We start from the raw sequence: 14,331 nt of genomic DNA, 5'->3' as shown, positions 1-14,331 counted from the left end.
ATTAAATTAATAACGATAACGACAATAATTTGGATTCTGGCCGAGACGTCTTCGTTGTTGATGTAAATGTGATGTGAGACAGTCGGTCACTCTGGGAGGAGCAGCTCCAGCATCATCGATCCTTATTCATCTTTATTAATCTGTGTTTCTCTTTGAAGTCGCCTCTCCCGCTCTTTCTGCTGTTTCCTCCCAACAACACGATTCACTGACTTTTATTCCTCATCTAAACGATCTGAATGCACATTTCCTTGTTTCACCGCGTGCCACTGATTTATATTTCACACAGAATGCAGCTCTCTCGCGCCGCCACCAGAGCCCGCTTCAGACCAGTAAGAACCAGCTCGAGTGCCCCCGCGAGCCCCTCTCCGTACCTCCCTCTCAGCACGCGCCCCCGTCCGTTTGAATCCTAACCGTCGATAACCTGTAACAACCTCCCGCCTCTGCCTCGCTGTTTAAATACACAACTGTCAGAACTGTCACCGAGTTTTCAGTGATTAATGACGAGAGTCAGAAGACGCACAAGTCTGTCTGTAGGTGTGGAAGATAAAAAAGCAGTTTTCCGGAGGTGCTGTCGATTAATTTCTGCCCCCTTCCAGCTATCTTTATGCATTTTTCCTGCCCGAGGCGAGCCGGCGGAGCAGCAACAATCCGGGGTATTATCGGGAGGACAGACTCTCTGCATGTCCGAGTTAACAGCAGCCAGCTAACAGCACGAGGTTCACCGAGTTGAAGGGTCAAAAGTTCACCGTCGTGCGTGAGTTCCGCCCTCGCCTTTTCACTCACTCGCCTCCAGACCAATTGCTGTATGTCAAAGGCAAAAAGGGAGGGAGGGGGAGTAAGAGGAGCAGAGGTGGGGAGGGGGCACAGATGAGAGAAATGATAGCACAAGGCAAAGGAGAGGTGAAGGCCTGACCTCCTCTTCCCTTCCCCGGTAACAGAGACAAAGCTCCTCCTGCCGCCGCGCTGTACACAGGGAGAGATGAAGGGAGAAGAAAGGCAGGAAAAATGGAGGGGAGGGAGGTGTGGAGGGAGGGCGGAAGGTATTCGGTGACATGGAGGTGGGTGGGTGGGTGTATGTCCAGGGGGGTGCAGGTGTTTGGCTACACATTTAGTTCACACCGGCTAACATTTGTGTTTCATATGGAGGCTCTTTCTTTCCACACACAGTTTCCTGTTTGAAATTTGGAAGGAAAATACAACCCGAACTGAAAAAGAGGGCAAGAAGTAAAACATGTGATTCCGGTATTTTATTTATTATCATTAAATTAACCTTTACATCACAGGCCGCTTAAAACAGCCCTTTTTAAATTGAGGTTTTGAACTGGGGGAAAAAAATAAATTTGCTTTTAACACTATCCTCCATAAACAAGTCTAACTTTAAAAGCAGAGTAATTTTAGTGGCTGCTGACAAAATAAAATGTAGTTTTAAAAAAACAAATTATTTGTTCAAATGCAAAAAAATGTCTTTAAAGTTCAGGAGGCTGTTAATATATGAATTAAGAAGTTCCGTGTGTGTGTGTGTGTGTGTGTGTGTGTGTGTGTGTGTGTGTGTGTCTATTTATAATTCTCTAACCATTTCGGACAGAGACTTCAGCTCTTCCTCCCCTCAGTCTTATCAGCACGACGCTGTCAAAAACAAACTCTTATCTTGCTCACCCTCCAAAAAATATTACTCTGCTTATCTGATTTTCCGCTGCAAGATGAATGTGTGCATGGTTTACTTTTCCACGGAGAAGAATGAGCCTCAAACCGTTTTCCTCCGCCTGCCTTCCGTTCCGCTTCACAGTCTCGAAAGTTCAGCAGAAATTATTCTGTCAGCTGCTGTTTGTATGCAACACTGATTAAAAAATAAAAACAGTAATGATTTAAAATAATAATAATAATAATAATAAAGAAAAACTGGACTTTATCACACAAAACGTACAGATTTGTCGTGTTTTGTAAAGTGGAACTTTTTAACTGTAAATCAGGAAACATTCAAACAAAGTGAGACACGTCAAACGATCAGCTTAATGTTGAAACAGAACCCGGTTTTCTTTTATTTTGGCTGCTAATAAGTGAACATCCTGCAGCTCAGCCTGTTTGATTTGTTAACTGCTCTGACATCAAACGCAACACCTGAACAACATGAAAGCAGCGCCGCTTGGACACACTGTTAGAGCTTTGTTTGATGGTCAGAGAGCGACAGAGAGGAGGGACATTATAATTCAGTAAATACATAATCCGCTTATTGATGTAAACACCGACCCACCTCTCTCTCACACACACACACACACACACACACACACACACACACACACACACACAGCACAAAAAGGTAATGGGTGAATAACCACGTTACTGATTCCATCCTTCTCCAAAGGTTCATCTCGAGTTCAACAAATCAATTCAATTTAAGGCTGCAGCGCGCATGCGTAACGCGTGGCCGAGAATTCTAATAATCTATACCATTTGCGCGTGCATGGTCCTTCTGTCACGTCACACGTGAATGTCACTTTATGTGTCTTTATAGTGAAATAAAAGCTAGATGTAAAAACATGAATGAAGAGATGAAACACGTGTTCGTGAGATGACGCTGAAACGTAATGACAGTAACAGTAGTAAAATGAGCAGGGAGACGTGTGGACATATGGCTGCAGTTAACTCGATAAAAATCTCTCTCCAGGCTGCAGAGGGTCGAATAACATCGATATTAATCCACCTGATACCTCCGTGTCGGAGCTAAAGCCCGCTAAGTAGACTCAAAACGGTTGTTTATACGAACTAAGCTGCGATACAACACATTTGTTTCTGAAATACTTGATGAATATAAGCCTGGGAAGTGATGCTGCGGTTTGCTGCTGCGGGCTCTCATGTCAGAGAGCGCGCGGGTGTCATTTATATTTATACAACAAAAGGAAAAGGAGAAATGATCCTGGAAGAAAAGAGCAAATCTGTGTGAGAGAGAGAGAAAGAAAGAGACCCCCTCCCTCCTCACATCTACTGACCATTTTTCTTCGAAGTAATGACTCCAACTCGATTTAGTATGACGGAGAGAGAGAGAGAGAACAAAATGACAGAAAGATGGGAGCGGGGAGAGAGAGAGGAGAGGTGGAAATGGCAGAAAGAAAGGGTGTGGAAAAGGGAGGGGGTGAGGGGGAGAGAGGGGGGTCTGCTGTGCTCGGGGTGAACGGGAGGTCAGCGCGTCTCTCCAATATTAAAATGTGTACCGGGGACGCGGGGTGACACGCCTCGCCCGTTAAACAAAGAGTGTGCCAAACTGGCAGATTAATTTGAAAACTTGAGTCCGTGCACACACACACAACACTTAATGCCTTAAAGAGCCAACAGTCTCCTCCGCAGCCCTGCTCGCGCTCCCTCAGCCCCGAACCGCTCGCTCTAACACCGGGAAACACGCGGCACGGCCACCGGTGAGGGGGGGGGGGGTTTCCTCTGTCATTTAACGACGGTCTGATTTGGTTTTACGCACGAGGCGCACCGTGCTGTCGGCTGTTCCTTTCGCTGGATTAACGACGTTTAATGAGTTCTGTGTTATCGCGTTGATTCAAAGGCGGATTCAGTTCGGATATACAGACATGTTTACTGGGACCGGAGTGTGTGCGTCTTTGCGCGCGTGCGTGTGAGCGGGGGTGTCCGCGGAAATGACAGTGCCTTTTCTTTTTTTCTTTAAGATACCACGAAGATTCCCGAAGAGGTCAAAAAACCTGTGGCGTCGCAACAAGAGAGGGAGAGAGAGCAAGGAGGAAGAGGAGAGAGAGAGGAGCACGGCTGCGGATGTGTTGGAGGATTAAAGAAGTAAAACAGGGAAAAGACGAAGAAGAAGAAAAAACAGGGAAAATGGTTGAAATGGATGTGACGGCGACGCGGCAAAGGAGAGGCGGATTCTCGAGCTACAGCGCGGTGAGTACACAAAATATCTCCTTGTACATGAGGAAGCTGCCTCATTTGCATTGCGTGTGTGTGCGTGTGTGTGCGTGTGTGTGTGTGTGTGTGTGTGTGTGTGTGTGTGTGTGTGTGGCAGGTGCTTTGCCCACGCAGGGAGGAAGGGGGAAGACCACGTGTTGCAGGAGCTGCCCCCTCTTCCTCTTCTTCCTGTTTCAGAGTCAGTGTATAGTCACTTTATCGACTATTATTTTTGATCGATTATCGACTGTATTTGAACAGTGTATAACCTTCCCAGGCTCAGTTTCTTTCACTGTACCTTATTAATAGGCTGGATAATTAGTTAGCCTGATTAGGACACGTGAGGCGTCGTGACTTCCGGTTCCATTACAGACATTCTGGCTAAAGTTCGGCTGCATCAAAGACACCGACTTTTATTGATGTTCGAATACTAATAGAGATAGAACAGATAGAGCTTTACACACACACACACACACACACACACACACACACACACACACACACACACTATAATCAGCACACAGCTGCCGAAGGTGAAGGCGAGGTCGTGGTCAGTGGAAGGTTAAAGGTCACGCTGGACAACTTTCTCCCTCTAAAGCCTCCACATTTAATCTGTTTGAAACGTTTTTCTGCAGATAATAAATTCTTATTTAACAGCTGATGGACGCATTGCTTCTTTTTTTTTCTAAAATGAGCTTCTGAGCTGATGTTTGTTTTTTTTTAATCCTGTGATTCAACAAATGATTCAGTTCTGACTGCTGTCAGAGAAACGTCAATCAGAGACAGTTTATCTTCTGCTGCGCTTCGTTGTTGTGTCGCAGTTTTGCGGTTTCATGCTGCTGGTTTCGAGTCAGGCATGTCGCGCGCCTGTGTGTATAGAGCTGTTTATTTAGCTCTGCTGATGCTGATGCTGTTTCTGTGATTATAAAGTGGCTGTGTAGCGAAACGATCAGATTGTACAGGGAGCCTTTGTTTCGTTTGTTTCATCAGTACAAATATTTTGCTAAAGTAGCACAAACCCGACCGCGTGCTCACCCACCGGCTCATATCTGATAGCAGTTAATTCTCTCGGGCTGTCGGGATGTTTATGTGCACATATTCAGCGCTGCGCGTTTAGCTGCGCGTGTGTTCTCTACCTTAAATTAATGTCTGTTCATTCGGTTAATTCTCATGGATATAAAAGGCGGGGACATGTTTGTCACCTGTTTACAACTCGTCAGAATTTACCTTAAACAGAAAAAGGAACATTTGGAACATTTGAGCGGCCGAACAATAGCTGCTGCATTTTGTTGATTTTGCTGCCGGTTCTAAAATCTCTCCTTATTTATCTCCCTGTTTTTTTACCTGCTGCGGCTGCATTGTAAAAAGTATTGAGCTTATAATCATGACCGAGCTTCTAACTTGCACACAAAGCTCTCCCAGAAATCACCTTCAGCTGAATCCTTTCCACGCGGAGGGACAGGCCTCCGCTTTATTTCCTCCTGCGGTACTTTGCATGACAATCACCCGCGGAGCGCAGCTCGATGTATTTTTCAAACTGCACAAAGGAGCAAAACCACATTTCTCTTCTGCGTCTCTGTCCCTGTAGCTTTTTCACCTCGGTCATATTTCAGAACTGTGACACGTCCGGCTGCTGCACATAATGACGCCGTTTAACCCTCCGGCCCGTTTTATTCTCTCACCGCGAGTTTAGGCCTCTGTGAGGATTTTAATGTTTCAGGACAAATTTAAAGAACAAAAATAAAACTTAACTTGGACAGTTTATGTCCGAAGACGCGGATATGTGTGTATTATTTCAGCAGATTTACGCAGTTTGATCTCACGTTTGTTCCCGTCCCAACAAAAACAAAGTCTTACCTTCGGACTGCTTCTATTTGATCCATTTTAGAAGGAATTTTAATCCCAAATTGCTGCAGCAGAGACAGAAGCAGGGAGCGATGTGTGTGCAGGTTTTTCTGCAGCTTTACTGACACACACTGAGCGCCTCTGATGAGACAAACTGCTTAGAGAGGTCGTAAATTTCTGAGAGGACTTTAAAGTTATTTATTCACCTCGGCTCTCTTCCGCTGCCTGAATATTTTATTGCTTTTTATTTCACCCCCTCCTGAAAAAAAACTCTGACTTCCGTGTGAGTGTTTGAGCTGTAAACGGAACTGACCCGCAATAAAAGTCACGTGTGTAAATCCAGATGCGCTGACCTTTTCCTCTCCGTGTCAGCCTCTCACAGTCCGCAGATATCACAGCTAAATGTTACAGCAGAGACGACCCGTATTTTTATTTTAACACTGCAGCTGCTGCACGTGTGTGCGCGCGCGTGGTGTGAAAACAGGACGTGCTGGTTTTACAGGTGAAGAGCTGCTTTAGGCCGCGATAGTTTAAAGTGATCATGTTTGGATTAAATGAAGGATTCGGTTTAATTTGAGTTTCTGAAAAGCTCATTTTAGCGAAGCTGTAAATATTTTAACCGTCATGAAAACTTTCGTTCTTATTTTGATGATGTTATTTACAGAACACACAAATGTTTTTTTTTTGTTGTTGTTGTTGTTGTTGTTGTTGTTGTTGTTGTTGTTGTTGTTGTTCGAATCTACAAATCAGAGCTGGTTTCCTGACGATCTTTGCTTTGCACGTTGACCTCTACCTGCAGCCGGAAACAAAAGGCCCCCTCCCGGCGCACTGAAAGGCTGCTGCTGACAAACTTGACAGAGGTGAAGGGAAGTGCTGCAGTCAGACTCAACACACCTTGATCGATACCTGAGCTGACCCGCAGCAGAGCGGGAGGTCAAGGTGACGGGGAAACGCCCACACCTGCGCACAAAGGAGCAGGATAGAAAAGAATGTATAACACCGGGTTGGAACTGAACACCTGAAAGAGGGGACGGAATTAAAACGTCGCAGAGTAGGAATGAAAAAGGAGCAGATCTGAGCAGCAGCTTGATGCGCCTCTCTCTGCTCGCTGCTTTGTTGTCCTCTCTGGTGATGAATGAGCAACTTTTGGAGGAAACGGTGAACAGCAATATTGCCTGCAGCGTGGAGGGAGTGTGAGTGTCACAAAATCAATGTGGGAGCTGCAAAGACAGAAATTACAGGAAGAATAGCAGCAGAAACACGGTTACACCTGAGAGCGCGAGAGCCCGAAAACACGGCCTCGTTTATGAATCGGGTTTTATTTTGTTTGTGAGCTGAAGATATTTTTAAAGGTTTCTGTGATCGGCACGAAAATGTGTCGTTTTTGGTGAACGAGAGAGAAGAATTAAAGAGTGCAGGCCTGTGTGTGTGTGTGTGTGTGTGTGTGTGTGTGTGTGTGTGTGTGTGTGTGCGTGTGTGTGAGTCACATTTTAATTCAGTTAAATCAGACTTTTAGAGACAGACTGCAATTCATTTCGCTCAGCGGAGGGACATTTATTCATTTATTCATCGGTCCATCCGTTCTTTCTTCAGTCACATGTTTCTGCATCAGTTTGATGGCAGCGTTTTTCTCGCGCCAACGATCCGTCTTTTCTTTCATTAACTTGTGTTCATTCTGTTAAAACGCGCTTTCAGCTGCCAACTTTTTCTCTTCTTTTACTTTTGGATAATTAAAGTTTAACTTGAGTTAAATCTGTGACGTCAGGGGCGGAACGCGGGCAGAATATTTTGTCTTTGAATCAAACATTCGTTTTAACGGAGTCAGAAACCGAGCGGAGGGATATTTTCATACAAGCAGGAGACACGAAAACTGCGTTCATCGACACAGGCCTTTAAGATCAAACTGGCAGTTTTTCACATTTTGAGACAAATTATTTCAAACATAAATCAGACCTGACAGTTTGCTGGGCGTCAACATATTCTGAGTCACATTTTCAAATTACAACAGCTAAAAAAAATACCCCAAAATATTATTTAAAAGCAAATTCCGTTAAAACAAAGAGAGCGGGCCTTTATTACGTCAGTGCTTATTTCTCTATTTAAATCCTCGCGTTAAAACATCTTTTATAAGGCAGGTTATTTTCATCACACCTGTCCCCCCCTCTCTCCTCCGCATTCTCGTTATTTTCTAGAAGAATAAAAAACAAAATTCTTTTTATTTTACTTCCTTGTTTTATTTCTGAATTTAACCGTCGCTCTACACTTACAGGAAGTGTTACAACTTCATTTCCCAGATGCCCCCCAGCAGTGAGCGGGGTCAGGGGTCGGAGACAGTACAGATGGATGGAAATATTCCAGTGAGGCTGCGACAGGGAGTTTATGAAGCAATAAAAGTCTATGGACGGTGTGAGCACGCGCCTCCAGAGAGCCGCTGTCTTCTATATCTACCCTGTAGATCCGGATTTGTGTAAAAATCATTAAAACAATCACAAATTCGCTTCTAGGGGAGTATATAGTGGATTTAAACACGACGGCAGCGATGGATCCAAACCGTGAGGAGCGGCCTGCAGCTGCCGCACGCGGCTGTGACGTCATTTGTTTTAAAACGCGGCTTCAGATTTGTGTTATTAAAAATGAAAGTGTGAATGTGTAACGAATAAATCTGTTCCAGGGTTCAAACAAATCTGCGAGCATTTATTTCAGCTGTGTTTGTGTTTGTTTTGACGCGCCTGCGTGCTGTGGCTCTCCTCTCCTCCGAACTGATGAAAACTCATTCCAAGTGTTTTGTACTTTTTTTCGATCCCAGTTTTAAAGGCCAACTCCGGGTTGAATTGGACTCTTTTTATTTATTATTTGTCTCGTTGAAAAATGATGCGCTCGCTTACTGTTCATCTTGGGGGGGTTGGGAGGAGGCAGCAAGGCTTCGATTTAGAGACGGTCAATTTTCTGGAAACAAAGGACTTGGATATCTCCATCATCTTGCCTGTGAGTGTGTGTGTGTGTGTGTGTGTGTGTGTGTGTGTGTGTGTGTGTGTGTGTGTGTGTGTGTGTGTGTGTGTGTGTGTGTGAGCGCGCGCGCGCGCGCGCACCTTAAGTCCTGATAACAGTACACAAAGTGCACAACACTCCTGTTCAGCATCTCTTCTTTCCACTGCAGAGTTTCCTGTTTTATAATGTTTTATATGTTAAAGGGATTTAGGGACTGTTAACGTGTTTACCGAGCACAGTGCTGTCTGTCTGACAGCTCTCAGTTTATTGTCTGTGTGTTTTAAACTGTGAGACTGTTTGAAGTGTCCCCGTGTATTTATTTAAAACGGGCAAACAAAGCTGTGAGAGTGTGAGGCGGCCCGTGTGAGCGGATGAATCCTCCTCAGGAGGAAAAACAAAGCTGTGTGTGTCACAGCTCAAGGGCAGAAGCAGCCTGGACGCTGCATGTGGACTTGTTATGCCGGTGATGTTGAGACCGGAACGTGGAGGGAAACAATCCCTGATTATTCATGCAAAGCAGAGAGAGTCTGTCTGAGGCGGATGAACATGCGAGGGGAGTCTAAATGTGGAATGTGCGCGTGTTGGAGCACAAAGGTGCAGGTCTCTCGTCCCTAATGCAAAGGTCTGCTGGTGATTTAGGAGAGCGTGTAACCTGAATTAGTTGATGAATTTTCTATCGATCCTAAACAAGCCAGATTTATCTCTGACACGGAGCTGCTGGGTGGCCGCGCGCCCACTCCCGTTATTAGCGATTTGGAAAGAACAGTGAAGAAAAAAGAGAAACGCTCTGGCAACACAGTCTGTACACACACCCAAATATACACACAGAGGGAGGCGCAGGCGCCACTTTAAATCCCCGCGAGCGCTTTCTTTTTTCTGTTTGCTTTCTTTTTTTCTCCGTGAAGCTGCAGCCAGACGCGGAACAGGGGGAAAGGTTCGTTTGCAATAAGGGAGGACTTCATCTGAGCTGCACTCTGTTGCTCGTGTGTGTCCATGCGCGCGCGTTGCTCGTGTTATTGTTGTGATTCTCTGGCTGCTTAAGACGGCATGCGTAAAACATGTGGTGGAGAGACATCCAGAGAGAGCGGGGCACGAGGAGAGGGACGGGGCGCGAGAGGGAAAGTATTGAATGCCTACAAACTGAGGCCATATGATGATGCGCGTGCGGGGGCCGTATACGCTTAATCCCATTTCCTTATCCGGGGTCCGTCCTGGAGGCGCGCCATTGGCCGTCCGCCGTCACGTGGCTTCTTAACTTTGTTCACTTGACAGAAAAGTAGGAGGGTTCAACGGAACAGGAATAACCGAAGAGTAAAGGGATGAGATATAAATTTTAGTTATATATTTTCAGAGTAGGTGCAATTCACAAAAAGACTGAAATTAATGGCCATGAGCTCCTATTTGATCAACTCCAACTATGTGGACCCGAAGTTCCCCCCGTGCGAGGAGTACTCTCAGAGCGACTATCTGCCCAGCCACTCTCCGGACTACTACAGCTCCCAGCGGCAGGAGCCCGCTGCCTTCCAGCCGGACTCTCTCTACCACCACCAACCCCACCAGAGCCACCACCCGCAGCAGCAGCGAGCCGAGCTGCCCTACACGCCGTGCCAGCGCGCAGGGCAGCCCGCCTCGGTGGTGATGTCCCCGCGGGGTCACGTTCTCCCCCCAGCCGGGCTGCAGACCACCCCCGTCCCGGAGCAGAGCAACCGCTGCGACTCGGTGACACCCAGCCCGCCTCCCCCTCCGTCCTGCGGCCAAACGCCCCACAGCCAAAGCACTTCGTCCCCCTCGAGCACCCGCAAGGACCCGGTGGTGTACCCGTGGATGAAGAAAGTCCATGTAAACATCGGTGAGTGTGCATGCAAACTTGTTCCTCTCTCTCCCCTCTCTGCCTCGCTGCGCCTTTGTGCAGTCAGCTAGGTGTCCACCGTCAGGATCTACGGCTTCCCCTCCCTGTTTCTGTTAGAAGAACACGAGTAGCCCTTGGGTCAAGATTTACGATCGTCTGTTTGCAGGGCCAATATAATTACACCCTCCATAAATTTTTATTACACCTCTCCGCTGAGGTGCCTTTTGAAGTCCGATCTCCGGCTCGTCTGCTCGGATTCTTCGCCTTATGACAACTCAGCTCGAGCCCATAAGTTAGATTTTATGCTTTGGTAATTTGATTTTAAGTGGTCTGCTTGTATAAACGGTGTACTTTACTCCGTCGAGCCTCCTTCCCCTCTCGTTGTTCAGAGGAGGGAAAGTTTTATGGCAGCTGAAATATTCATGTTTATGGAGCCGGCCGTAAAACACTAATGTAGAGCCGAGTAGCTCCAGTCTATTATGGCTTCTCTGTGATGGTGTAATAGACTCACAGCCTATACTGCGCATACTGGGAGAACTGGGGCGTTTGTGCGCGTGGCGACAAAATGCCACTTTTACGGTGTAATGATTCTGCTGCTCGGTAAGAAAATCTCTTTCATGTTGGAGTTATTTTAGACAGAGTCTGTCCGTGATCGCGTTCGGTCGCTGCTCTCTGTTGTAGTTTTGAGGATTTGTTGAATCATTACCCAGACGGCCTTTCAGTGCCGTCGTGTATCTGCTGCACCCCCCCTCCACCACCTTTATTCTCAGTTAATACAGACAAAGCTGCCATCGCTGCTCTGAGTGCGTGGCATCTGTGCACGAGCTCATTGAAAGAAAACAGAACTGCTCCTTTGGCTCGTCGACGCTCTCTCTTTCTCTGCATTTATGTTCTCACGCGGAAACGTCAGACGCGTCCGCGGCCCCGGTTTCTCCCAAATCACAACATTTGGACACCAGCGTCAGGCTGCGGGGATTCACGCCGCCGCAGGGCCCGAGGTGACACCTGACAACATGTGTTCACTGAAGAAAAAAAAAGCTTCAGATTGTCGGCGACAAACTGTAAAATAAAGGAGTTTAGCTGCGACAGCTGCAGCTGGACGCGCAGAAATAAAGAGTCGTGTGGAGATTAAAGAGCAGAGCAGCGTTAGAGGGTCTGCCAAGGTTACAGCCATTTTGTGTTTGCTCACAGAGGGTCGGCGCGCGGGGGCAGCGCTCCGCTTCTCTGCGTTAGAAGCTCATGTTGCATCTTTTTTCTCCCCGTGTCCCTGTGATGTTTCCAGCTTTGAAACCAACAGATTTACACTGAGCTCTCACTGTGACACGCGGAACAGGCGCTTTAGTTAAAGGCCATATATGTTAATAACAGCTGCCTGCTGTATATTCTGACTCATAGTGCAGCCGGAGCACTATTATTACTATTATTTATTCTTATCAATTATGACTATTTATTTGTATTTTTTATTGTATTGTTATTGTTGTTGAATTTTTGCTAACTTAACTAATGATTATTTTTCCTGTTATAGTAGCTGTAGTAGTGAGCCTGCTGCACGTGACAATATACATGTTGCAATAATAATTCTACAGTGAGAAGTTATTATATTATATAATACATATTATATATTATATTAAGACACAGTTGTTGTTGTTGTTGTTGTTGTTGTTGTTGTTGTTGTTGTTATTTATTGTTGGTGTATGTTCCACGTCGTGTTGATCGTTTATCCCCATTGTTCTCCCACAGTGAGCCCAAACTACACGGGGGGTGAGCCGAAGCGCTCGCGGACGGCCTACACGCGCCAGCAGGTTCTGGAGCTGGAGAAGGAGTTCCACTACAACCGGTACCTGACGCGCAGGCGCAGGGTGGAGATCGCGCACACGCTGTGCCTGTCAGAGCGTCAGATCAAGATCTGGTTCCAGAACCGGAGGATGAAGTGGAAGAAGGACCACAAGCTGCCCAACACCAAGGTCCGCTCCGGAACCAACACAAACTCCCAGAGCCGCTCCGGACCGCTATAGCCCGGCTCTGTGTGGCCCGGCTCTCTGTGGGCCGGCTCTCCGGCTCTTTGTCTGATTGTTTGCCTCCCTGAGTCCCGAACTGAACGCCACAGCGGCGGCCACGCTTGTAACCACCGGAGCCCGCACTTTGGACCGGAATAAAGGCTTTGCTCTGGAGGGAGGGATGTTCGGCCCTGATCTATGCTGATGTTACTACACACTATAATATGACGTTATGACGTGGGAGGGGTGGAGGGAGAGATTTCCCCCATTCATAAAAAATGAAATGAACAAAATTAGGCGAAGAAGGAGACTGAACGAAACGATGCTACAGCTTCTCTGCTTTTATCCCCGAATCTCTGCTTTTTATAGTTCTGTCTTTTTATACCTCTCTCTCTCTCCCTCTCTCCCTGTCTCTCTCTCTCCCCCTCTCTATGACAGAGCATAAGGATTATGTGCCCGCGTGCGTGTATTTTTTCTATCTGAGACTTTTATTTTGGTGAAGATGGATCCTCGTTTTCATCTTTAATCATGCCAAACTCGGGCCCCATTTGTCATGTTTACTCTGCGGGTACAAAGCAAAGGGGTGAACCGCGGCTCTGCCCATTACCCCCCTGCACCCCTCCCCAAACCTGCACCCCTCCCACCCCGCTCACACGCGCGCGTGTAATAAATGGAAGCATCGTTTCGTCACGAGCAGTATTCTTACACACGCGCTCATATCTACTCTAACATCCAGTATAACCTCCGGAATGATCCAGAATGTTGTTCTAATTCTGACTGTTATGTTGTTGTGTGTGATGACACGCTCGAGCTTTTTAAAGTTGCATTAGAGTTCTGTTCAAATCAGTGTTGATTGTAAAAACGGTTCTGACCGCTGAGACAGAAAGGAGCGTTTGTGTGGTCCGATGATTGTTGATGTTGTGATGTTGTGAGCAGAGTGACGGGGTGAGTCCCGGGAAATAAAGTGAACACAAACAGGGTTTATGAAGCTGCCTGAACAGAAGACAATAATATCCAAACCAAACGTGGTACAAGTCGCTCCAGAACCGGTCCTGAACGCAGCACTATACGATGTACTACCTATTACCTCAGTTGTACTTCTATAAATATATTTTTATCTTTTGCTTTTTTTCTGCTCGTTTGATGAAGTGACAGCTTTTCGAGCTTTTATATTTTTGAAATTGTGTGACGAGTTATTATAATAATTATTATTATTACCTGCAATACAATAAAAGCGCTCTTCATTTTCTTGTATGTGGAAATTTTAAAAACAAATGTAATTTAATATTAAGCGGTTGTTGTGGCCACGCAGGACGTTCAGGAGGAAAAGGAGCTTTTTCTTTTCTTGCATGTCTGAATGTTGTTTCTTCCTTCGTCTCTTTTCTCCGCACATTAAATGCGCACACTCTGTTTGTCCTCTTTCTCACTTTTTAGAGATTTTATTCTGCAAGTGTTTCTGATTGATGTTATTTTATTTACATTCCAAAGATCCGTTTCTGTGATAATAATAATAACATGATGGTATTGTTGAACATGTGTTACCTCCTCTGATATGTACGTTGCTCCTCTCTCTGCTTCTGCCTCCTCTCTGTCCTTCCTGTTATTTGTAAATAGTTCATAGAAATTTAAATAAATGGCTAAAAAATAAAACTCGACGCTCTTGTTTTATTTCCTCTCTTAAAATCATGTGATCAGATTTTTCTGAAGAATTGTTACATATTGTGAAAGTGGAGGTTTGGCCTCACCTCC

At 46.0% G+C, this 14,331-nt stretch overlaps 1 protein-coding gene across 1 annotated transcript; it reads left to right on the top strand.

Moving 5' to 3' along the window:
• The first annotated feature begins 10,119 nt into the window (after window positions 1-10,119).
• Window positions 10,120-12,600, top strand: hoxb4a (homeobox B4a). Its single transcript, XM_069674424.1, has 2 exons — window positions 10,120-10,585; window positions 12,326-12,600. The coding sequence occupies exons 1-2, from the start codon at window positions 10,120-10,122 to the stop codon at window positions 12,598-12,600; spliced, it is 741 nt and encodes a 246-aa protein (XP_069530525.1).
• Window positions 12,601-14,331: the final 1,731 nt, after the last annotated feature.

Source organism: Semicossyphus pulcher, unplaced genomic scaffold (assembly GCF_022749685.1).
Source record: "Semicossyphus pulcher isolate SPU_LCO1_2020_fin unplaced genomic scaffold, fSemPul1.0.p SCAF_23, whole genome shotgun sequence".
Taxonomy (NCBI): domain Eukaryota; kingdom Metazoa; phylum Chordata; class Actinopteri; order Labriformes; family Labridae; genus Semicossyphus; species Semicossyphus pulcher.
This window is presented reverse-complemented; position numbering and strand designations above follow the sequence as displayed.